Source organism: Cynocephalus volans, chromosome 1 (genome assembly GCF_027409185.1).
Source record: "Cynocephalus volans isolate mCynVol1 chromosome 1, mCynVol1.pri, whole genome shotgun sequence".
NCBI classification, from domain to species: Eukaryota; Metazoa; Chordata; class Mammalia; order Dermoptera; family Cynocephalidae; genus Cynocephalus; species Cynocephalus volans.
Window position 1 is genome coordinate 95,092,851 of NC_084460.1, and position 25,630 is coordinate 95,118,480.

The window sequence follows — 25,630 nt, forward strand, 5'->3', positions numbered from 1 at the left end:
TATAGAACACTAACTGTTTAGTGAAAAATTTTGCTTTAAAATTTTTTGCCCTAAAACATATATATACACAAGTAGATCTGATCATCCAAGAGAAACCACCTGGTAAGTGCTTTGCAGGAAGCATGCAAGGGTTTAGTAAAAGGGAAAAAGGAATGTGCATTCTAGCTAGACCCAGCATGTTTAACATTAGAGAAAATCCAAAGAGCAACCACATATCCACTATCAACTATTTCCTTGCCAAAAAAGGTTGTGCACTGGTTCATAGGTATAATCATATTATGCCTTCATCAGTGCAGAGGAATACAGAGATATGAAAGACAATTAATATGAATCAGTATTTTCTGAAAATCAAATTATTTGTATGTTAGTCCTTATTTTATAGGACAATTTTTTCCTTTTCTATTATGCATAAAACTGGAAAGAATACTTCAGCAGAACATTAATGCTAACTGAATAATACTTCCATTGTATATGTATTCCTTATTATGCCCATCTTTTAAAAATATCCCTTTGGATGAAAAAAGTAACATTTAATCACTCCTATATCAGGTTTCTCAACCTTGGCACTAGTGATGTTTTGGACCAGATAATTCTTTGTGGTGGAAGATATTTAGCATTAATGTGCATTGTAGAATATTTAGCAACATCTCTGTCCTCCACCTACTAGAGATACCAGTAGCAACCCTCTTCCAAACCCAAGCCCAAGCTGTGACAACCAAAATGTCTCTAGATGTTGCCAAATGTGCAATGGGGAGCAAAACTGACCTCCACTGAGAACCACTGTTCTAAACATACAAAAACTGAGAGGAAAACTAACTTTCTCAGTCAAACCAAATTCTTGGTCAAGCCTAAAACAGAAACCAACTCTTCTGACTTCCAGTTCAGTATTATTCATGCTAGAATGCAATCCTTTTTTACAGACAAAACATTTGTCAAAAGACATGTTTTTTAAAATGCACACTATTTCATTACATATGATTCCATCATATTGGACTCCTAAATTATTCCATAACATATCTCTTATGACAACCTTTAGAAAACTAATAGGGTAGAAAAATGTATAAGAAAACCAAATCAAAAGAAGAAAAATGTAAATCATTAAATTACTCTTAAAAGGATTCTTTATATTAATGATAAACATCACCTTTAAAAAAATTATCTAGTATAATGCTTTTCTTTGAAAAATATTATGGCCCTCTATAACAGATCTTTCAATGTTGTATGTAAAGTTAATTTCACCAATGTTGGCTAATTATGAAAATGTACAATGAATTATTATATCTGTAGAAGAAATACCAGCATCCGATGCGAAGATCCCAATGTGCTTGGCTATCCATCATAATAAGTGTAACGCTCTAGGTCAACTTAGATCTTTACCTTACAAGTCTGTTTGAGAAGAGTAAAACTGCTGTTATATTAGAGCTTCATGTTCCTGTTAGGATTCCTTCAGAGAGTTGATGCGTGCACAGATCTTTAATGCTGGGCCTAGCTTGATATTCATTGCACTCATGAGATGGTCTTCTTTTAGCAAGAGAAGGGCCTGTCCATCAATCTCCTGTGCTCTGAACTCATCTGCAATATCTTGGCAGCCTGGAATTTGATCGGAGAAAGGAAGTTAGAATTAAATACACAACAATTAGATATTACTCCTAATAGTCACAGTTATGGTCTCACTGTGTCTGAGAATCTGAAATACAGGCTGAGAAACAAATGAAATTTATTTATTGTAGTCTTGGGTTCACCCTTGAAGAACATCATATTTGTTGGCAATCTGAAAATCAGAATTAATTCAAAATCCAGGTAAAGCAATTTACTTGGAATTCTTGCTCTAAAACAATATGATAGAAATAATTAGTAGGAGGTATAAATGTACAAAGTGATCCATTTAGGATATAATATTTCTTTCAGAAAAAGGTCTATGGTATTGCCTCAAAGCATGCCATACATATAACAGGTCTGGATTAACTACTTATTATATCTCATGAACTTATCTTTGTACCACATATCCTTCACATAAAGGTACAGAAGAATAAAATGCAAGGTTATAAATGTTACAAATCCCTCAAGATTGTATTATCAATCTATTGTAATGCTGCTAAAATGTAGTACACTGCTCGACTTGTAATTTCAACTTCAAATCTTAATATCACTGGACTCATCTCCACTTTTGATAAGAAAACAAATTCTCATTGAAATTAATGAGCCTGCTGGTTAATCTCCTGCCAAATAACCAATATTTTAGTGCTCAATATAAACCAGGTGTTTTAGCAGGTGATACTAATTACCCACCTGAACCTCAAACAATTTTACTGTCTACCAAATTCTGCACATCCAGGTTACTCAATTTAAGTTCCGCATTAAGGGTAAAGGAAACCAGTAATTCCGGTAATGAATTCCAGTAATTAATTCTGGTAATGAATTAAGGAGCCAAGAGAGGAGAGAATGCAAAAATATGGAAGCTTCCTATTTATAAGAGACAGTAAATTACAAAAATGAATTTAAGAATAAAAACTAACAGCTTAAATTCTTTCTATTTTATTCAAATCAGCATTCTAAGGGAAAACAGAGAAAAAGATAATGAAAAATGGAAATGGTTACATTACACCTTTGGATACCACAATTTTGCTAGAATGATTATCCTTTCTATTGCAAATGTATCATCCTCTTGTGTATATAAGATAATGATGTTTCTCTTATAACCCCAGCACACCTATATTTATGAGTAAGTGAAGGACTGAATGAGTAAATAAACAATGAACAAAAATATGATCTCCTACGGAGAGTAATCCATAAGAGTAACACAGTACAAACACCTTTTCCTGTCTTTAGCTGTGTGGCCACCTTTTCTCTTGATTCTTTTCCCATGTCCTCTGTTAATTGTATCTTTACTGTTTCCTATGTAGCAGCCAGCTTTTCAATTTCTCTATTTTAATAATGTCTCAGACTTTTAAAACTTGACATTTCATTACCCTTTACAAGATTTTTATGTTTTTGCCCATTTACCATATAAAAGAAACTATATAGCTGAAATGGTATTATTACTCACCATAGAAAAGCCCCTTTTCTTTTCCCAGAGGTAGCTCTCAACAGAACTGGGCAGACAAAACTGACTAATCTTGCATCTAGTTGTGACTTCATCCTTCTTTTTATGAAAGAACTGTTCTTCTCTCTTCAGTCTTATTTACAAGAACACAGGAAAGAAAAGAAGAGAGAGAAAGATAGGGTGGGACTTACTTAGATTGAGAAAACAGGAGCAATAAGAAGTAATGAGGACCATAAGAGCTACATTTGGGAATAGAAACAAGGAGTTCTCCATGAGGAAAATATATAGCATGTTCTTGTTCCTCTGTATTGTGAGATTCCTTTTCAAATGTCTTCTGGTAGGTAGACAGTAAATGTATTAGCAAAAAAATAAAGAACAAAAAGTGTTTTGTAAAAAAGCATGATCAAATAGGAATAGAATTTTTTTTTTTTTGGAAGCTGGCAGGTTAAGGAGATCTGAACCCTTCATGTTGGTGTTAGAACAGCAGTCTAAACCTATCTTCAGAATTTTAAATTGCAACTTTCTTAAGCCAACCACAAAAAAGTGTAGTTACGTTAGTACAGAAATGAGAAAAAGAGTAACTTAAAAAGGAAAAAGAAAAAAAAAAAAAAAAAACTGAAGCAAGTATGCTTCCAGAAACTCATTAAGAGAAAAACAAATCTTGAAAGAAAACTTTAGGTATACTGAGCTAAAGTTCTGTGAGTTTCTGACACTAACATCTATTTCCGTAAAATGGCTAGAGCCCAGGGATGTGTACAAAACCTACATCCACTGAAGCAACCAGTCAGCTCAGCTAGCTGCACCTCACCAGAAGCAAGTGCAGTGCAGCTCTAAGGATGGGCATGGACCTATGCACGAGGGTCCCAACCAAACTCAGCAAGAGTCCACAGTCATTTTCCCAGCTATACCCAAAACAAGAACACCCTACACAAAAACTGACCTCAGTAAGGCTGGTGAGAAGATATCACTTACCACTCAATAGTACACAATAAACAAGTCCCAATACTGGTATTGCAAAAACCAACAGTCACATTTTAAAAAATGATTCCTACTTGATATACCTACAGAGAAACCAAATCCATTGTGGACTCCCAGATCAGTAAATACAGAATAAACTTGTCTTTGCAAAAGGCAGTTTATTATATCAAGGAAGAGTTAAGGAGGATAAACAGAAGTTAACTGAAAATAAGAACTGTTTCTGTAGAGAATTTTTTAACACACAAAAAATTCTAAGATAATTTTTCACTCTGGTAACAGCTCTGAGATTTTGGTGTACTGCATATGCTCTCTAGCATAGTCCCAACAGGATGTTTAACAAGATGTTATACAAAGAGAAGAGAAAACTGTAGGAGTAAATCAGTAAACTGATTAAAGAGGGAAGGAAGCCTGTCCTCAACTGGAAAGAAACAAAATACAAAAGAGTACAAAATTTACAAGCTTCTTCATTCAATGAGAAAAGCTTGAGAGTAGACTACTCATGCAAAAAAAAAGCCCTGGATGAGCTGAAAGAGGCTCAAAAGGAAATTTACAAAGGCCAGAGGAGCAGAAAGAAAGGAAGATAAGGCCTTTTCTGGTAAGAGATTTACCTTAAGTACAAGCATTATTCAGAGAGAAACTTTAAGAAAGAATATACTGATCACACAAATAAGCTTATTATTTGGCCTGTCAAAAGCAGTTTGGAAATACTCCCATTTCATCAGTAAAGGAAAAGAGTTATATTAAGCAGACTCTAAAACAGTACCAAGCAATTCCAATTTATAAAGCAGTCTCCTTTTAGGGATCTGTAATCACTAAACTGGCAACAAAATTAAGTGTCTAGATAAACTCGACAAGCATCTCAAGTTATGAGCAAAATGTTGTGTTTTTTGTCTGTTTTTAACTCAAATGAAGCAAGAATGTTAGTAGTCAAGACTAGCCACATAGCAAATGGATGCTGGGGAAAATCAGCCCTAAAAAGAAAAAAAAAAAAATTAAGTGATAGAAGAATCAGCAGTGTTTATTATTTGTTAATTATTTGAGCAACTACTTTCCTCCAGATATACACCTACTCTCCTCCCCAAAGGAAAAGAAATAATTTCCCTAAATGAGAAATCAGGCTCACAATCACACATGCTTCACTTGGAAGACTGACACTACTACTGAAGATGACAGAATCAAAGTCCAGCCCCAGGTGATCAGTAAAGACTCCAATGTTAACTCTCAAGATAGCCATACTGGTCTAAAAACTAAAATTTATTTCATTAAATACTAAAACCACGACCTGTGAAGACTCACCATACTCTAATATATCACATTTAAACCAGATTCTAAACCCACATGGTCAGCAATTAACTTGGACCTAAGTTTTCTTAGATTTTTAGACTTAAAAATCTTCCCATGAAGAAAGTATACCCCTTTTAAACCATTATCTTTCTTTAAAAGTGACCATACCTTTTATAAAAACTTATTTAGCATTTCTAAAACAAGCTGTCGATAAAATAATTTAATAAAATTTCATAGAGTTATGTATATGAGGTAAAATGGATCACAGATTTTTTAAAAAAACAGGTATTTCTGAATATATTTTCCTGCACAGCACATTAGCTGTTACAGTGCTTCTGAGACTTTGGTCACCTTCATAGAAAGATTAATTACCAACGATAATTAATTAGCTTAGTTTATATAAGTCTGGTAGACAAATTCAAATGGGATATATTCTTCTGAAAAGCTTATCTCAAGAGAAATGACATTAATACACAATAAAACCAAAAGGGAACAAATTTTTTTTTATTCTCATTTTCCATATTCATAAGGTCAAAGTGAATGATAAGATTTGCTGACTTAAAAAAATATATTGTCTTAACAAATGTAACCATTGTGGGTCTCATCATGAACAAAGGTGTAGTGTCTTTAGGAGCCAGCCCCTTGGAGAAAATGGAAAGTGGATTGTTCATAAAAGAAAAAAGACAGGGACTTAAGTTTGATGGAAAGAGTATCAAAATGAGAGTTAGAACAGGAAAACAAATAGGAAAGTTACCCTCAATATCAGAATGATTATCATAACTGAATTTCAGCTGTCTAATTGAAAAGTAAAATTTCAGAAGTGATCTTGATGTTTATTTATTGAAAAGAATCAAAGAGAATGCAGCTTCCTTTAAAAGAACCAGCTTGATTTTTTAAAAAGAAACCAAAATTTTACCATATTCTAAAAGGTTTTGATTAGCTTCCAAAAATGTAAAAAAAAAAAAAAAAAAAAAAAAAAATATATATATATATATATATAGTCTCTCTTACTTCAATTTTAAAAAGGTTAATTTAGGAAATAAGGAGGAAACAGAATAGAAAAATAGAAGAGCAGAAGGGAAGAAGTGTCTGACTCAATCTCTCTACTGACCTCTCGAGAGAAATCAGACTGAAGAGAAGAGAGCACCTTTAAAATCTTCACCGGCTGAGGTGTCACAGCAGAAGCAGGACTAGTCAGTTTTTATCGACTTGGGGGGTATGAGAAAATACCCAGTTGTGCTGAGGGAATAAGCAAGAGGAAAGAGATCACATTTCAATAGCAAATGCCATTTAATTTATACATATACACAGTACTTCTCTAGCCCTTTCGTGCAAAAGATGAGGATGGATCTAACATCATTCTTGTCTGTGAATGCACAAGAAAAATATTAAGGCCAAAGTGGTAAATTACATACCAGGTAAAGAATGAATGAAGGCCCACACATCATCAACTGTCCATATAGATGGCTCTGTTTGTGCAACTGGTAGTAAGTCACTGTTCTCAGGCATTTTCCTAATTCTCACATCCCGAAGCTCACGTTCTCTTTCTCGCTCACTCTGCCTGCGCAGACGAGTTGTCATAGCAGATGGCACAGAATCTTCATGAGAAGCCAAGTCTTCTTCTGCAGATGGATAAGTAATTGGAAGCTGGAAAATGTAGTACAAGTAAAATACAGCACTGCACTTTCCTTGCATTTCTGAAAAGGGCATTGTACATTGAAGCAAAGTTTCTACAGACCTGCCTAAGGATATGTTCTCTTGCTGTCCCATCAGGGCCACTTGGACGACGACCACGATGCCCAAGACTTTGATTATCAGGCTTACGATTCCAACGACTAAGTGCAAATTTTTTAGAACAGCTAACATTGTACCTAAGAAATTCAAGTAAGAAAAAATATTAAATGATATAAGGGACACTCCATTTAGTATTCAATTATGACTTTAAAGTGCAATTGAATCAGTAAGTAGTATTTTACTTCATTAAAGATTGTAACACCTCATAAAGTACACCATGTAGGTCAATAGATTTACTTATGCTAAAGGCCAAAAAAAAGCCTCTGTTTATCTTATCTCTCAATACAATACTGAACATCTATAACAAGATATTGGTATTTTCTTCTGATTACAGCATGATAGTGGGAAACTTTCTGCAAAATACAGAAAATACCCAATTTTTACAACAGCAAAAATATTCAAGGTTCCAGGAGAAAAAGTTACACAGTATCTATTAGCTGTTTATTATTTAAACTGATATTTTCCCAAGTAATAATTTCTGAAGAGAGATGAATAAAAAGAGGTTAATAGAGTAGGGGGAGGATTTCAAACAGCTAGTAAAAGATTTTTCAAATATTACTGAAATCAAAGAGTGAAAATGTAAAGTTGAGATTTCAAAGTTCCACAGGGAATTCATTGCTCCCACTATCCAGGAAATTCAGAAATACATACTTCTTTAAGATTGGCTAAAATATTACTTTTATCAAAACAGACTGTCTAAAATTTTGAACACAGACTCTCAGAAGGGATGAAAACACCTTAAAAAGAGTCCTAATGCCATTTAATGAGTTGCAAAGTCCTAGAACAAGGGCTAGCAAACTTCTTCTATTTAGGGACAGATAGTAAATATTTCAGTTTTTGTAGGCCATATGAGTCTTTGTCACATATACTCAGCCCTGCCAGTGCAGCATGAAAGCAGCTGTAGAAAAATGAATAAGCATGGCTATGTTCCAATAAAACTTTCAGTATTAATGAAATTTGAATCTCACATAATTTCTATGTGTCAAAAAATATTCTTTTGGTTTTTTTTTTTCCCAACCACATAAAAATTTAAAAACTGGCTCATGGGTCATAAAAAAATAAGTGGCAGGGAGGACTTGGCCTGGGCAAGTCTGCCAACCCTTCCCTAGAAAGAACAGTGAGAGGAAATAATCTAAGAAAAAAATTTCTGAAAAGTTATGGAAAGGATGAGAAAACATATATATAGTTTGTCTCTTTTTACACACATGAAACTGCTTCTATAATTAATTTTCAAAACACTTGTTGTAAGAAAATTGCAAAAATAAATTCCAATTAACTTAAAATATTTTGAAAGGCAGTCTTTTCCCAAGTTTTCAGAGTTTTTAGCCACTGTTCGTTCTTGTGATATATGCAGATGAGAAAATACAAGTTAAAACATGAATTATATAATTTGATTATGGGTCCTGAAAAACACAGATTGACAACTGAAACAATGAACCCATTTTTGGAGGAAAATACTTCTAATACTGATTTAACTTAAGTTTTACTAAGTACATTTTGGCGGTATCCATACAAAATAAAATGTTCAAGTAAGAAATTCTGTGGATGTAAACATTTAAGATCTTAAAAATCTCTTTTTAAACAGAGAACAAATTTCAAAATAATCAACTTGTGCATACACTTCAACTTTTGTAGTAAATATCTGCACCATTAGGATTTGTTATCAGAATCAGAGTGGGTTGTTTTTTTTTTAATGTAAAGCAAATTTGGGAATTATAAAATTAATGGAGAATAAACATTTCTTTTGCTATTAATACTATTTACCTCTAATAATTAGTATTGAAAATAATAATTTAGAAAAAGATATTTTACTATGATAATGTTAACAATGTGGGGAACTTATGCTATAGCTGTCCCACTTAGAAACCTAAAATAGGACATGCTTCGAACAAGAACACTTTATTTTTATTTTTATTTTTTGCCTTTTTTGTGACCGGCCGCACCGCGCTCAGCCAGTGAGCGTACCGGCCATCCCTATACAGGATCTGAACCCGCGGCGGGAGCGCTGCTGCGCTCCCAGCGCCACACTCTCCCGAGTGCGCCACGGGGTCAGCCCCCGAACAAGAACACTTTAAAACAAAACAAATTAAATCCAATATTGATAAAACAACTAGTTGATAAATATTGTTTTGATACCTTAAGAACTAGTATTCTATAATATCTTGATCATTCCATAGGAGGGATTGTCCTAAACATATTCTTATCACCAGGAGACTGCTAATTCAATACTAGATTATTTTATAGAACTGAGTGTAAGTGTTATGAATATGTAGTTTTCACAGAAAAAAATCTAATAACTAAATAATAATACTTTTCTAATAATACTTTGGGAGCTGGAGCTACCAAAAGTAGCTCCAGCCTATCTATATTATTCATCTGTATTATGATATCTAGGTTTGACTAGTGGTATACTATACAAGGGTTTTGCATTTTGTTGCAGTGGTTGTTGGTATGTCCTTAGAAAATTCAAAAACATAGAAATACCTTTTGGCACATGACATAGTGCAGAACCGTTTTGACCGTAAAAATTCATTAGCATATCCCATTTTTCCACAGAATTCACACTTAAGCAACTCACTGTCCATTTCTTCTAATGTCTCTAAAAAAGAAGGAAACAAAGGAAAAAAATTCCAAAAATTTAATCGTGGAATATTTTTTTTGGCCTCTACTCTGGTTGAATACAATATCCTTCAGCTTTTCAATCCATGGTCACTTTGGCAGGGCAAAAGCCTTCAATACCACCACCTCCAAAATTCCCTTTTGCTTCTACATACAAATTATATGGAGTTTTTTTCCTACATAAATGAGCACAATGCTTTTAAAGGTTAATTTTGCTAAGAACCCACCATGTCTAAAATATGCAAACAAGTTTATGAACACTGTGAGAGAAATGAAGATGAATAATATACAGTCACCGCCCTCCAGGAGGAACACTTTCAAAAAGCAGAGTGTGGGATACGAATTTTGGTACACCGTGCTCTGCAGATATACAAGGGCACTTCAAAAATTTCATCGAAAGATTCATATTATCTTTTAATTCTATTTTCCATGAACTTTTTGAAGTATTTTTGTATAGCAAAGAACCTAATTCTAACTGGAAAGAATGACTTCAAAAAGGTGAAATTTTGATATGTCTGATTTTAGAGGAGCATGGAAAATAACTCTCTCAAAGATCTTCAGTGTAGACTGAATGTATAAAGATGTATATATCTAATTATAAAACAGTTCCTTTCATTTATATCGTATTAAAACAAAAATAATTTAGATTAGTCTTAAAATCACAAATAGTTTTGTAATTTCCAACTGCTAATGCTTTTTGTCACGGTATTCACTATTGAGTTAGAATGTCTTTCTCCTACCCCCACATTCCTAACTTTCTTCAGACTACAGCACAGGACCCAAAGAAACTTCCAACCTACATCCTCAAGTTCTCAGTAGCAGTCACCTATAGGATTAATCTTAATCTTCACAATCCACAGTTTTCTCATCTGTAAAAACCTTTCTCCCAAAGAACTGAAGTGGTGATTAAATGAGTGCCCAACAGGTTGTAGGCATAAAAAAGTGACAGTTCCATTTCTTATTTTCCACTAAAAGAACTAAAAAGTACTAAGATGTGTAAGAAGTGCTCAAGAAATACTTCCGTAAAACCTGTTAAATCCACCCTATTTTGCCATTTTCTTGCATCATCATAATTCCTGTACCAAGTCATATCAAATATGCAACAAATGCACTCTACTAACAAGCTTTTAGCTGTGAGCTCTGTATGTGCTCTATGTTACTAACTTAACAAAGACTTGTGAAGATGAAGATAGGGAATATGAAATGTAGACATGGATGGCATATACTCAGTAAGCTCAGGCACTCCCATTATCCCAGTTTTATGGGAGAAGCAGATGAAAAAGTGCTAAATCAAGTGAAAGTAGCAAAAACTACTGAAAAACATACTGTGAAGTAATATTGACATTGGTGGGACATCTAAATATATTACCTTGACTAATGAAATCATGAACCATTTTAAGGAAATTCTCAGGACTACCTTCATAAGCAAAAGTCATCAATTTAGTAGCAATGAGGAAGAAATAGTCTCAAAACAAGCAAAATAAAAATTGTTTCTTCCAATGACCTAAGGATGGCCTTCACACAGCTCTGATCTAGTCTGAACATCTACCAACACATTCCTGGGACCCAATGTCATGACTCCCAGGAGTATTGTTTTTACTCTGTCATGCTTATAACCTGATGTGACCTTGAAAAGCCTGTACAGGAGACAAAACCCCTCTTACTCAACCACCACTGCCACCAGTCCAGCCCTGAAGAGTCCATTCCTCAAGTTGTTCCAGAAACAGGATATACTAAAAGTTTTGTTTCAAAGGTTTTTTCTTTTAATTAATTAACATACTGTACAACACGTGATAGGTCAGACTGCCTTATGAAGGAGAAGGAAATATTTTTGCTGGTGAGAGAGGATAAATACCAAAGAGATGGGGTTTAAGGTTAACAACCTAACAAAAATTTCTCATAAAGAAGTGAGGGACATTAACAGATCCAAAAATTCATATTCTAATGTTCGGTCAGATTTTTAACAAATCTGGTAATGTTACCAAGGTTACTTTTTCACATTTGTAAATAAAAAATTGCAGAGCCAAATGAGTTCAAACTGAAATCAAAATCTGCTGATTTAGCTAATAAAAATGAGATTCTATGGCAGAAACAGCTGATAATTCTCCAGCATCCACATTTCACTTTTTTCTCCTAGTAACAAAACTCTAAGAACACGACCACCCAGAATGAAAACTAGTTTCTGCCCCAGATGTGACTGATTTCTGACTAACGGGATGTGAATGGAAATGCTCGCTAATTCCAGATGGTGCCCTTTCCCCCATCTCATTGGTTAGAACGTGACCATGAAGATCAGCCATCTTGGAAATAAGAGCAACATTCTGGGGATGGCAGAGACATAGACACCAGAGCTTAGGTGCCCAACACCAAGGAGCTACCATGTAAGCCCTGGACTGCTGACTTTTGGACTACATCAGAGAAAATTAAACTTGTATCTTATTTAATCAAACATTATTCTGGGTCTCCATGAGAGTAGCCAAACCTATATCCTAACAAATACAGGTCCCCAATTTTTGTGTGTGAGGAGGAGTTACTGTTTAATTTCCCTGAGGACCTGAAATCACATAAGGATTGGCAGCAAAGAGAGGCAATGAGATAGAAACCATGGCTAATGTGATGATTTACTGGGGAAGACAATAAGATATTTTGATAGATCACAATTTTGTGGCTGGAGATTCTTGCTATAGAACCAGTCCAAATATAACCATAGTTTATCCTTTAAAAAAAGAATAATCCTTACCATGAAGTTTTAAACCAAAGCCACTAAATAAGTGTCTCACCATTTCATTCTATTGTACTTCCCCATAAACAATGAAGTACCCAGTAACAATGAAATAAAATTACTTTGAGAAATTAAATTATGAAGCACTTAAAATTCTAGCACATTTTATAGAAATATTTCCCTACTATGAAATGTACTAATTATCTTTAAATCCTCCTTTCCTTATTCTAGTATCTTATCCTGTTGAATTACCCCTTGCCTTGTCTCCCATCAGTCCTTTCCTTATTCTTCCCATCATGACTACGGGTGTCAATTACATGCCAAGCCCCTACATACATCCTACAGATGACCAGCAAAGTTCCCAAAACTACTCTTTTGTTCATGTCACCTACCTAAATATCTACAGTAACCATCCCCTCAACAGCAAAATAACTCCTAATAACTCCTAATTCCTTTGTCTAATATGCAAGGAACTCCAGAAAATGAGTCTGCTAGTCTTACTTCCCACTACTCCTCTAGTCCAACTCTCTACTCTTCACTGCACCCTCCTAAAGTTACCTAAGCATTTAGACATCCTTTGTGCATTTATTCATAGTGTTCTAACCTGAAATGTTCTTCCTGTTTGTTATGTTAAATCTATGTATTATTATCCAAGACCCAGTTCCAATCTCATCTTTATAAGAAACTCACCAATCTGGGAATAATCTCAGCCAGTTTTAAAATCCTAAATTCGTACTGTCTATATAATTCATTAAAAACTTACCATTTGTTGCCTTTTAGTTATCTTTCTGTTATGAAGATTCCCTAGTTCCCTAATTCCCATGAACTTTTTGAAGTACCCTCGTAGGCAAGAAAAACAATATCTGAAATTAATCTTTACTACTTTTCATCTCAAATGGGAAATTTTCTCAAATAAAATAGTATGTGTAAATAAAAGCAAGTATTTGAGAATTAAATAAAAGTAAATTCATAACAACAAAAGGCACAATGTAGACCTTGTTTGGATCCCCATTCAAACCAAATAACTATTAAAGGACATGTTTTAAAAATTGGGGAGATCTAAATATGGACCAGGTATTAGATGATTCTAAAGAATTACTACTACTATTACGTGTGATATGGAATTATAGTTATATAAGAAAATGTATATATTTTTAGAGATGCACATTGATATGTGTAGCAGTGAAATAAAATAAGGACGATGATTTTCCCTAAAATAGAAAGAAAGAAAGGGGGGGAAATGATGGGAGGGAGGGAAACGAAAGGGATAGATGAAGCTAGTGTGACAAAATAATGCTGAAATTGGATGATGATGTTGGGTCTGGGTGATTGGACATTTATTATACAATTCTAATTGCATGTTTGAAATTCTTCATGGTTAACATTTTTTAAAATTAAAACAAACAAACCTGAATTCAGTATGTTAGCACTAAAAGTCAAATTTTACATGACTAAACTTTCTGCTGTTCAAATAATAAGTAAAACAGTGATGAATACATTATGACAGTTTATAAAGTACCAATAATGTCAGAGGTGCCATCCTTTTAAGAGGTACAAAAATTGTGGGCAAAGACAATATCTATTTTGTTTGGCTGCATGCCATTTTGCTTAATTTAGCAAAGTCTATAGGAACATAGTACAGGCTCAAGAAATACCTGCAAAATAAATTAATTTCAGATGAAATTTACTCCCATATTGAAGATAATTACTTAGACAAAGATGTTAATTAATCACTACTTTAGAGCCCTGACTATACTAAATGCTATTGCATTAAACTGAACTATATCAATTGCAGGGCCATGACCAGAACAAATCAGGGATAGTTTCACAAATTCTCACGAAGATGCTCCTATACCTAGTTTTTTTTTTTTTTTAAATCAGAAACTCAGAACCTCATCCAAAATAACAGTACAAGAATTTGCTGATTTTAAATAGCAAACTCAAAGTACAAAATATATCATTTTCATGTTTTTTTCCTTCAGTCATTTTGTATACCATTTTCACTTCTACACAGTATTCATTTTACCATAAAGTCTACAAAAAAGGATTCTTTGACATAAAGGAGATTTGGTGACATTTTCCTCTTTGAACAAATGTAATCACTGTTGGTTGAAGAATACATACCTAACATAACTGTAATACCCAGAAGATAGCAAACCTCAGAATGTGGAAAGTCTAAAACCAAACACAGAAGCTCTAAATTTTTAAGCAGACTCAGTAAAATAGTCATTGGTTACTTACGTCTGCTTTAAAAAAGGAACAGAATTGTTTTGATGCTAAAATTCTGAATTACTTTCTCTCACATATGATGGAAGTTTTCCCACCCGAACTCCTTCAAAAATCAAAGTGACATTGTACAAATTAGCATCAGTCTCATTAATTTAGTTATTTAGTCACTAAGAATCTGATTAGCTTTCCATTATTTTAGTCAAACAATGCATTGTATGAAAATACAAAAAAAAATATAATACTGTGAAAGAATAAAAATTCATGTCCTGAAGTAAAAGTCAGAGTTAAAGGGGTTTCTTCAGTGAAATCCACAAACCTTCAGCAATCATGTCTTCCATCTCTGTGTCAGATGAATTATCTGCATGCTTTGTATTATTCTGTAGCTCTGGCTGAACACACACAGAATTTATCACTTGATTATCCAAAAGAGGCCTTTTTTTCACAGGCTGTTCTATTAGCAAAGATGAACGACTCACCTTTAAAAGGGAGAGAGAATAAAATGAAATAATCTCTAAAAGGACATTCAGAAATAACTTAGTTAAAAAACCTCTTGAAATGAATGCTATCTGTGATAATTTACTGTTCAATTGATCAGATCCATTCATGAAGTGCTTTATTACTTGAGAAAAGATTAGGCAATCTGGACATAAATGCTTTATTTCTAGTCATCAGCAGTATGGCTGCTTCAAAGTCTCTGTGAAATGGAACCTAGTGTCCTAAGTTAGGCAAGTTGTTCTTTAAAAAAAAAAAAAAAAAGTCTTAAAATTTAGAAATTCCTTATGCTCAGAATTAATACTAATCACCAAGTTATCCTGCACTATGAATATTTTGGTAGCTTAGCCAATATTGAAAAACAAAGGCAATAACTATCAGTATATTTAAGAGTTTTGGGGTTTTTTTAATTTTTAAAAATTCTACTCAAACAATTCCCTCTCAAGTTCTATGTGGTGACTAATTTTTTCCTTCAGAAACTTTCGTGTTTTCCATATGAATGTAACGCAAATAAAAGATCAGCAATAAATTTTGATTAGCCAGTATCTTCAATTAATAATTTTTTTCCCTACAATGTTCGAGATTTTTCACGCACAAAGCTTTTTATTTGTAGGTTTAATAATCAAGATAGACCATTACTGTATGTATTTTATTATAGATAAGAATGTTACAGATAACATTCAAAGTGTTTAGGTGATTTCTTTACAAAAGCAGAATCAGGACTAGAACTCAAGTCTGACTCCTAGTTCAGCAACTTAATCCACTGTAATCACAAAAGAAATGGAAAATCTTCAAACATTATCATCAACAACAACAAAATGTTCACTTAGGTTCAGTATACTTGGTTAAGTTATGCATACCACTTATTTTAGTAATATTTTCAACAAAAACAATTCAGACCAAAAATAATTATGGACTCACTAGTGAGCCCTTAGCTAATCTGAAAAACACAACAACTAGAACATCTTATCCTCATAAATGCTGGCTAAGTCTCTAATATCTGCCACACAAGGGAAACAACAGCTTACTGGAAACTTCTACATTTAACCTTAGAGTATAATCACCAATAAACTTTTTAATTTTGTTCATTTTAATTAGATATTTAATATGCCTCAAGTAAAATTAATGGAAGTTATTGCTAGAAAAAACTATAATATCCAATGTTGCTAAGGGCATACACTTCTGGTGGATGAATAATTTAAATAATCCAGAAAATAATTTGGCACTACATATCAAGGATCTTATAAATGTATATGTAATGTGATACAATAACTCTACTAGGAATTTATGCTAAGAAAATTATTAAAAATGTGGACAATGATTTATATACAAAGTCATTCCATTCAGAACTATTTGGTGAAAAAATGGGAAACTAAATGTCCAACAATAATGGATTACATATATTATGATTGTCCATAAATTGGAATATTATGTAACCTTTCAAAATGTTACCAAAGTACTATTAATGATATGGTTAAACAAATGCTCAAATTTACTAAGTAAAAGAAGCAGAACTGTATATACAATAATAATCTTGATTATATGAAAAAATGTATATAAATATACACATTAAGGTATTATTGGGGATTATCTGTTCTGCACATCTCCCAAATTTTCAATTTAGAACATGTATTACTCTTTTAATTTGAAAAACAAAAGTTACAATTGTTATTAGTGATAATGGGTAATAACAGCTATAGCCATTAAGTGCCAGGTACTACACCGAATAATTTATACACAATTAATTCTCACAACAACCTTAACAGCAAAGTATCATCTCCATCTGCCAGATGAGCAAAATGAAGACCAGAAAGGCTGAGTAACCTGACAAAAGTTACACAGTGAGTATGTGGCAGAGCCAGGATCCAAACACCTTTAGTCACACATACTATTTTATCTGAGTAGGGAGAAAAGACTGTTCTTCCATCCACTGTATTGGAATTCTTACAGGAGATATAAGTTTAACACACATACATAGGAAACAACACAAAGACAATTGACTGGGTAATCAACTATCACATTGCAAGATTTTCACCCATGAATCTAAAAATTCAGATGATTCAAAGGCTTTCAAAAGAAATATTTCACTTTTTTATGTCTGTCTTTGATTTATTTTCAAAGGAAAATACTCATCTCTAGGTATTAGCACATAAATTATGTACAGCTAGTCTCAAATTGTAAGATTTGTAGTGATAGAACACCTCCATTTTAAGGAGACCATTTTAAAGCATTTTAAAAATCTGATTAAAAGTTGAAATTTAGGAAAATGAGAAAATCTATTTACTAATTATAAACCACCAATTGGGTAAATTAAGATGTATTAGGTCATTGGGAAGTTAATATTTTCTGCACTTAAGTGAAAACTCACAAAGTATCACAAATTAAAAACGCTATTTTTAAAATAATACACTTGAGGTGTCATTTCAGTCCCCTTAAAAAGAAAAAACAGTAAAATTTATTTCATTGGAGTAAAATTCTAACTACTTTTCTCTAAAAATTATAAAATTGGTACCCCCATATCTGAAATTTTTTTCATTTTTCCTTAATTTATACATCTAAATTGCTAGTATAAAATTCTAGAAATATATTTGGAAACATACAAAGGACACAGAGATAAATTCTAGATAAAAATTAACAGCTTTTTAAAAATAAAATTACAAACTTTTTATTACAGAACAATAATAGGGCATTTTAAAAACAATGTTATGTGAATAATTTTAAAAACACACATAAACATGCTTGCTACTTACAGGAAATGGCTCCAATCCCTCCTGAATCACAAAGCCTTCAATAACATGGGTCAAGATCTGTGGTTTAACAATAGCCTGTGGAGGTTTGTTTTCTATGTTGGGAATGCTACTGGGCATAGATGTACTATTACTCCTTGTGGTAGCAGCTGGAAGTAAGAGTGGAGGTGGAGGAACAGAAACATGTGAGGGATCTGATGGGGATTTAATTACTGAAGCACTGACTGATGCCACAGCAGGTAATTCCACTTGCTCTGGGGGGGAAAAAAAAAAGTAATTTTTTGATCTTTAGCACTTTGCCCAGGCAAATATGAAAAAGAATTCAAGAATAAACATGAACAACGAAATCTGATACTTTCAAAAACCATCCTAAGAACTTTATTATCTCATTCAATCTACAAAACTACCTTAAGAGATAGAAACTACCATTATCTCCATTTTACAGAAGAAGAGAATAGCTTGCTCAAAGTTATCATTCAAACCTTGGTTTAAAAAATTGTCCCATAAGACATGAAAATGTTTGTGAATATCAAATTAAGAATAATTACTAAGATAGTTGCTTGGTTGTTTTGTTTTTTACATTTTAAGCTATACAGATATGAAATTCCAAATGGTATGAGCAGGACAGGGGAGTATTTAAAAGTTAAATAAAACAGCATCATGAAATCCACAGAATAAGTAGGAATATTAATGAGTCACACAGGTCATCACATTTAACTTTAAGCAGTAAGACTTTCCTCCAACTACTCACACAAATGTTCTTTGTTTTTTAACTCTTCAATGGCACAGTATATGTTGATTTGGGGGAACACAGTAGCACCAGGCAAGTGCAAAATGTTGGACTGGATCACTGTGATTCCTCCCTTCAAACTCTAAGAACCACAGTAAGATATATCTAATCTGGAGACTTTACCCATTCAGTAGTACCAACCCTCTACTGCCTGTATGAAAGTGGAAAGATGAAACCAGCTCATATCTAGGAATATCAATGAGTACAGATGTCTGCAGGGAAAAAAAAGCACATGTTTAAAGGTAATAATAATACTTACTGAGTACTCATATACCAGGTACTATGTTCAATGCCTTACATGTTGTAACTCATTTAATCCTTACAACTAGCCTATGGTTAGGTACTGTTATTATCTCTGTTTCACAGAGGAGGAAACCAAGACAGTGAGAGATTAGATAATTTGCCTAAGGGCACACAGCAAATAAGTAGTAAAGCTGGTATCCTAACCCAGACAGTTTGGTTCTGGAGACTATGCTCTTAAATGCTGTATTAATTCCTCTCCATCATCAGTATGAAAATGATTGACACCACCTATCAAATATGCTCAAAATATAGTCCAATTAGGTGGAGGAGAAAGAATAGGAATCACTAAAGAATAGAAAACTCAGCCAATAAAATAGTGTTAATAACCTTCTATATAGTCTCAGAAATGGAAATGCTAACAGTTAACCATTAGTAACTCCAATATAATCAATATCATCATGTAGCTTTTGTCAGCACTACTATAGCCATACATTAATCTAGTTCTACCAAATAATCAACCAAGATAAAAATGCACTGGAAAACCTGTTTAAAATGACACAATCTGTAATAAGCTAAAAAAGTAGAATCAGCAGTAAAATTTGATGACTTCTGGGAATAAATACACAGTTGTACACATGTATTATCAAACTGAGGAATGCCACAAAAATCCTACCCGCATGCCAAATCTTCATATATACTTCTAGAGGACAAAGAATAAAAGATATAAAATTCTTAAGTAAGGCTAAAAGGCATTTTTCTGTTGGAAGTGAAAAATAAATCTATGGGAAACTAAAACAAAAAATAAAATTTTAATATGCCTTACAGATTTATAGATACTTTGTTACTTTAGAAATATAAAGCTGCATTAAGCATAATATGGTTTGTTCAGAAAATACTTGGTGTATGTTCTAATTAATTTTTAGATTATATGTACAAATGTGCCAATATTATTATTTCTAAGTTTTGTTAAAAACAGAGCTGTAAGTTACTGACTTTTTTTTTTTTTTTTTGTCTTTTGTGGTGACCGGCACTCAGCCAGTGAGTGCACCGGCCATTCCTATATAGGATCCGAACCCGCGGCGGGAGCGTCTCTGCGCTCCCAGCACCGCACTCTCCCGAGTGCGCCACGGGCTCGGCCCCAGTTACTGACTTTGAACAAGCCAACAGCCATTATTTACCAGTTTATAATAAGTTGTTGAAATCAAAAACATGAGAAAAACTGAGCAGAAACACAATTATTACGCCATGTAGATTTAAAACAAGTGTGAGAGAAAACCCGTTAACTGATATGACTTTGCCACAGGTTACTCTGTCTAGTCACAGTCTCATTTTCTGAGCAAAAGCTATGAGGTTTTTCTCCCTTTCTTCATGAATGCTTTTTTACTTTTAAAGAATTTTTACAGATTTATAAAAAAATCTGAATCCTGGATGGAAACAAGTCTATTTTTGCAAGTTACAGTTTATTTCATGTTTTGATGAGAGTAATTCTAAAAAAAAAAATCAACCCATGCTTTTTACCCTCTCATATACTATAGAACAGTGGTAAGTACAAAGTAAATTATAAGATACAAAAAGCCTACACTGTACTTAGATAATTTAGCCAAAGAGATGCAATTGGCAGGATCTCAGACTATATTCCTGAGGAAAAAATGTAAAGATATTCCTGTGTTCCAGTATTTCAAAAATGTTCAAATTTCCTTTGAGTGCCATTAGGAATGGGTTTGTAATTAAATCAGTCACAGTGCAAATTTAGTATACAATTAAACTTGTATTGCTGCCTTTAAATCAAAACTCCAGGAAATCTGCAGCAACATAAATCCACTTTCAGTGTAAAGAAACCACAGGCAGTTTCTGGTGGCAGGGTCTGGGGAAGCGGCAGCAGGCACCATGTCTGGCAGTGAAGGTGGCAACAAGAAGCCCCTAAAACAGCCCAAGAAGAAGGCCAAGGAGATGGATGAAGAAGATAAGGCTTTCAAGCAGAAACAAAAAGAGGAGCAGAAGAAACTCGAGGAACTGAAAGTGAAGGCCACAGGGGAGCACCCCTGCCCACAGGTGGAATTAAGAAATCCGGCAAAAAGCAAGCTGTTCCTTGTACTTGAGGTGACAGTGACCCTTGATTTCATTCCCATTTAAACATCTAGATTCCCTGCTATAACATCTCTTGCCACCTACAGCCAGTGTTGTGTTGTCTTGGAGCCTGTTGTATATTTCAGAATAACCTTTTGTTTAAAAAAAAAAAAGAAAGAAACCACAAAGATTTGATACTATAGTTAGATTTAAGACTACCTTTTGAGGTATTATTTTGAATAAACAAAGTCAATAATATTAAACTTGTCTTAAATATTTTAAGTAATTTAATTGACTAAACACTTTCTATTTTTCAGGAGGGGGAAAAAGAAGAAAATTAATTTTCCCCTTCTATGCTTTCCAGAGATTGAAATTAATAGTAAGGGAATAAAAGCTGGAGGGAAGGGAAGGGGAGGGAAGGAAAAGGAAGGAAAGGGGAGGAGGGGGGGGAGGGAATGTGGAATGCTGAAGAATATAGAATAGAGGTCAAGGGTTGCTCTGCTAACAGACATGGTCAGTGTCCCATTACAATTTGTTTCCATACGTATTACAGTGGTTCTTCTTAACTGAAAATGGTCATGAGGGCCATGAGATATTCAATAGAACAGAATACTTACAACAAAGCCTGAACCAAAATTAGTATTATTTATATCAGGGATCAGCAAACTTTCTGTAAAGGAATATGTAGTCTCTGGAACTACTCAACTTCGTGGTTATTAACACAAAAGGTATCCATAGGTAATATTTGAACAGATGAGCATGGTTATGTTCCACAAAACTTTATTTATGGCAATGAAATTTCAATTTTGCATAATTTTCACATGACATGAATTATTACTTTTATTTTTTTCAACCATTCAAAAATTTTATTTTATTTTATTTTATTTATTTATTTATTTATTGTGACCAGTAAGGGGATCGTAACCCTTGGCTTGGTGTCACCTGCACCGCGCTCAGTCAGTGAGCAAACCGGCCATCCCTATATAGGATCTGAACCTGCAGCCGTGGCGCTACCAGCGCTGCTGTGCTCCCAGCGCTGCTGTGCTCCCAGTGCCACACTCTTCCGAATGAGCCACGGGTCGGCCCCAACCATTCAAAAATTTTAAAACTATCCTTAGCTTGAACCATACAAAAATAGGCAGCTGGAAAGATTTGAACAGTAAGATATAGTTTACAAACCCCATCTAAATAAGATAGTCATAAATTTTAAAAGATAATATGGAACATCTTTTTTTTAGGACCTAGACACTGGGCAATAGGTTATACTAATGTTTTAGTAAAATACCTAGAGTTCACAGTAACCTTGATATTATGAGGAAGAGAATACAGAAGATACACTTGAACTCATAAGCAGCACTAAGGTAATGAATTAGAATTTGAAGCTTAAGCTCAAGAATTTTTTTTAATCCATGTCTCTTGTAAGACTTAGTGAGGCTTAACTTCAGTAGTATAGTGTTAAAGAACACTTTTTAAAGTATTTCCTTAGTCTGGATCACAAGTAATTGTAGGAATATCAGATATGACTTAGAATGCTCTGTGATTTTTGAAAAGTATAATTTAAATCTTTTCATAGAATTTCAATTTATTCTAATTTTTAAGCTAGAAGTAGCTTAACACTTGAATCTGAATGGGCATATGAAACACATCTGTATAGATCACTAAAAATTAGAAGACTGAAATGACATATTTTTCATTTGGGTGGTATTGAACAATTTATAAACTACTGAGTTTCTCTGCTACTAAAGAATTTTCCAAGAAGGCAAATAGTTCTTATTTACTCTTTACTAAACTACAGTTGACCCTTGAAGAATGTGAGTTAGGGGTGCTAACCCCTAACCAGTCAGAAATCCATAGATAACCTATTTCTCTGTGTACCCTGCAGCCCCTTGTGGGGTGGGGGGGAATGCCTCACTACTCAACTACTAAACTACTAATAGCCTACTGTTAGGTAGGCTACGTAATGAATGCATACCATACCTAACCAAAAATTTTCCAACATATTTATTGAAAAAAAAAATCCACGTATGCGTGGATCTGCACAGTTCAAACCCAGATGTTCAAGGGTTTGTTGTAATCGTTCTTCATCAAAAAAAAAATTTTTTTAATTCTATTTTTTGCTGCAACTAACCACAATAACAAATTAGTTTAATACCATCTCTAGTGAAAAAATAAATGTCTCCCATCACAGTCGTCCCTCCAAATCCATGGGTTTTGCATTCGTGGATTCAGAAAGTTCTGAAAATATATGAAAAAAAATTCCAAAACGTTCCAAAAAGCAAAACAAATTTGCTGCATGACAAGTACAACGCTGAATCCACATGAATGATGTATGGGCATTTTATAAGTTATTATAAGTAATCTAGAGATGATTTAAAGTAAACGAGGGGGGGGATGTGTATAGGTCAGATGCAAATAAATATTACACCACTTTATATAAAGGACTTGACCATCCATGGATTTTGACATCCACAGGGCAGTATGGATGTCAATCCCTGATAGATACCAAGGGACGAGTGTACAAACATTTAATGAATAGAGAAATCCCCTAAATGCTCGTGTTTCCTTACCTAACAAAGGATGTTCAGAAGTCAAATCTTCTCCTCTCCCTACAGTTATAGCTGCTGGAGACAAAGTGGGTGGTGGTGGGGTTCTATCCATCCGGACACAGTCATCTGACTCTTCTGGCATTTCTTCTTCACACACATCTTCTACTTGATAAACCTGCAGTGACAAACCACATGGCCTTAAAATGTTTCAAAAAATATATTTAACTTTATAAAATTAAATTTTAAGTATTAAATTTAAAAAGAAGGCAAAATGACTGTTCTGACAGGATGAAAGGAAAACTTTAAGTTGCTCAGATGAAGTTTTTCATAATACTTAATATTTCATTGAATGCAGCTGTGGATCAGTATCTAAGCTAAAAACTGTTGTTTCCAAAAAGATAATAGTCAAGTCTGGACACAGTTTTAATTTTGAGAATTAAAAAAAAAGTTTTGATTTTATACACTCAAATACTTCAGGAATAATACTATTTCTGTTAACTTCTAATTGTCAGAAATCAAAATAGATACTATTTTTCGCAGGCACACTAAGTAAATCTCCAAAATGACACACAATATATCAAGAAATGTACTGCCAAGAGGACTATATCTCAGGCTCTTCTTCATTATTATGTGAATTAAAGATTAAATTAAGACAAGTAATGTCCAAATATCTACAAAAAAGGCATGCAATTATATACTTTCTTTCCTTTTCTGTTCTACTCAAGAATCTAACAAATCTAACAAATTCTGTTTATATGATAAGTTAATATCATATGAACAGAAAATAGATTTCCTTGAAATAACACACACACACACCCCACACACACCCTAAGCCATTTGACACATTATTTTTTAGTTCTTTAATATTATTCCATACTTATGGGGGAAAGTTTTAAAGTCTTTAACTTAACTACCTTATTACCCAATTGTAAAGGTTATACTTAAGAAGGAAGATGGAATCAAAAGCACTCTGAGGAGGAGCTATATAAGTAGAAGTAACTAACTTATTAATGTTTCATAAAACTTAAGGCTTAATTTTCAAAGTGCAATTCTAGAGACTGACACAGGTATATCAATTTATTTAATCATTTATTATTTATTTAACCATTATTTATGAAAAATTTTAGGTTACTAAAAACAAAGCCACAGAACAGTTCACCCCCTTCTTTTATATATGAAGCTTATTACTTAAATTTACAAAGGTTTTGAAATTTTTAAGATTACTTAACTAAACTGATTAATATCCCAATAAATGTTAACAAAGAAAAACTTTTAACGACATTCACAAAAAAACTTTAAGTAACATCAAATATTGCATGTATTTTTAATCAAATTATTGAAAAATTTGATGATTTGAAGTATATAAAATTAAATATGTGATCAAGATTTCAGAAACTAGCATGAGCCATGTGTTATAAAAGGGACTATGAAGTTTCATCTATAAAAGTACATCTAACAAGTAATTAAGCTTAAAAAAATTAAATAAAAATCTTTCCAACCCTCTACTAAGAATAAAACATCTTTTTTTTTGCCTTTTTTAAAACTTAAAAATCCTACTGTTCCTGATAGTTTTATATTAAATATAATATCCAGAACTGTGATCTGAATCAGCTACAAAGTAGGCAACATTTTTAAAAGTTATTTGCTCACAATCCCTGCATTTGGAAACCTGTTTCACCAAATGAGATTTTTTGCCTCCTGTCTGGATCTCAGAAATGAAAGCAGTCATTTGTTAGTTTGTTACTATATAGTACAACCATAACAGCTGCTAGTATCGGGTCCTGATAATAACAGTTTTTAAAATGATGATAATACCCAATATAGGGAAAATCATCCAAAACAAATGTCTGGGGGTTAAAAAAAAAAAAAAAAATTCTCGTGCACAGGGGTATCTGCTGTAGTAGTGATTATTTTATTTGCCTGAGTGGTAGGGATGTTAATTAAGAGGTAGGTAGACCATTATGATTTTATCAACCAGTTCAATTTTACCTATGTAGCATTCCTTCAGTAGATATTACTTTTCTTCCAAAGAACATTATCTTTTCTTAAAATGCTTAAACTCTTTAATCTTACATG

General features: G+C 33.3%; 1 protein-coding gene and 1 pseudogene across 5 annotated transcripts in view; one reads left to right on the forward strand and one right to left on the reverse strand.

Annotated features, from left to right (window-relative positions):
• Positions 1–1,176: 1,176 nt before the first annotated feature.
• PHC3 (polyhomeotic homolog 3) overlaps positions 1,177–25,630 on the reverse strand; it is a 61,354-nt gene continuing 36,900 nt past the window's right edge. For 3 of the 5 annotated variants that reach the window (XM_063097270.1, XM_063097264.1, XM_063097279.1), the window contains exons 9-15: positions 23,576–23,729; positions 17,912–18,162; positions 14,986–15,145; positions 9,584–9,698; positions 7,044–7,176; positions 6,721–6,952; positions 1,177–1,590 (exon numbers count right to left, since the gene is read on the reverse strand). In XM_063097270.1, the coding sequence (XP_062953340.1) occupies positions 1,436–1,590; positions 6,721–6,952; positions 7,044–7,176; positions 9,584–9,698; positions 14,986–15,145; positions 17,912–18,162; positions 23,576–23,729 (1,200 nt within the window). In that variant the 3' untranslated portion in view covers positions 1,177–1,435. Of the gene's footprint in view, positions 1,591–6,416; positions 6,545–6,720; positions 6,953–7,043; positions 7,177–9,583; positions 9,699–14,985; positions 15,146–17,911; positions 18,163–23,575; positions 23,730–25,630 lie in introns of those variants that run through there. The other 2 variants (XR_010023624.1, XM_063097283.1) reach the window with 2 other exon arrangements.
• LOC134385976 (translation machinery-associated protein 7-like) lies at positions 20,829–21,040 on the forward strand (annotated as a pseudogene).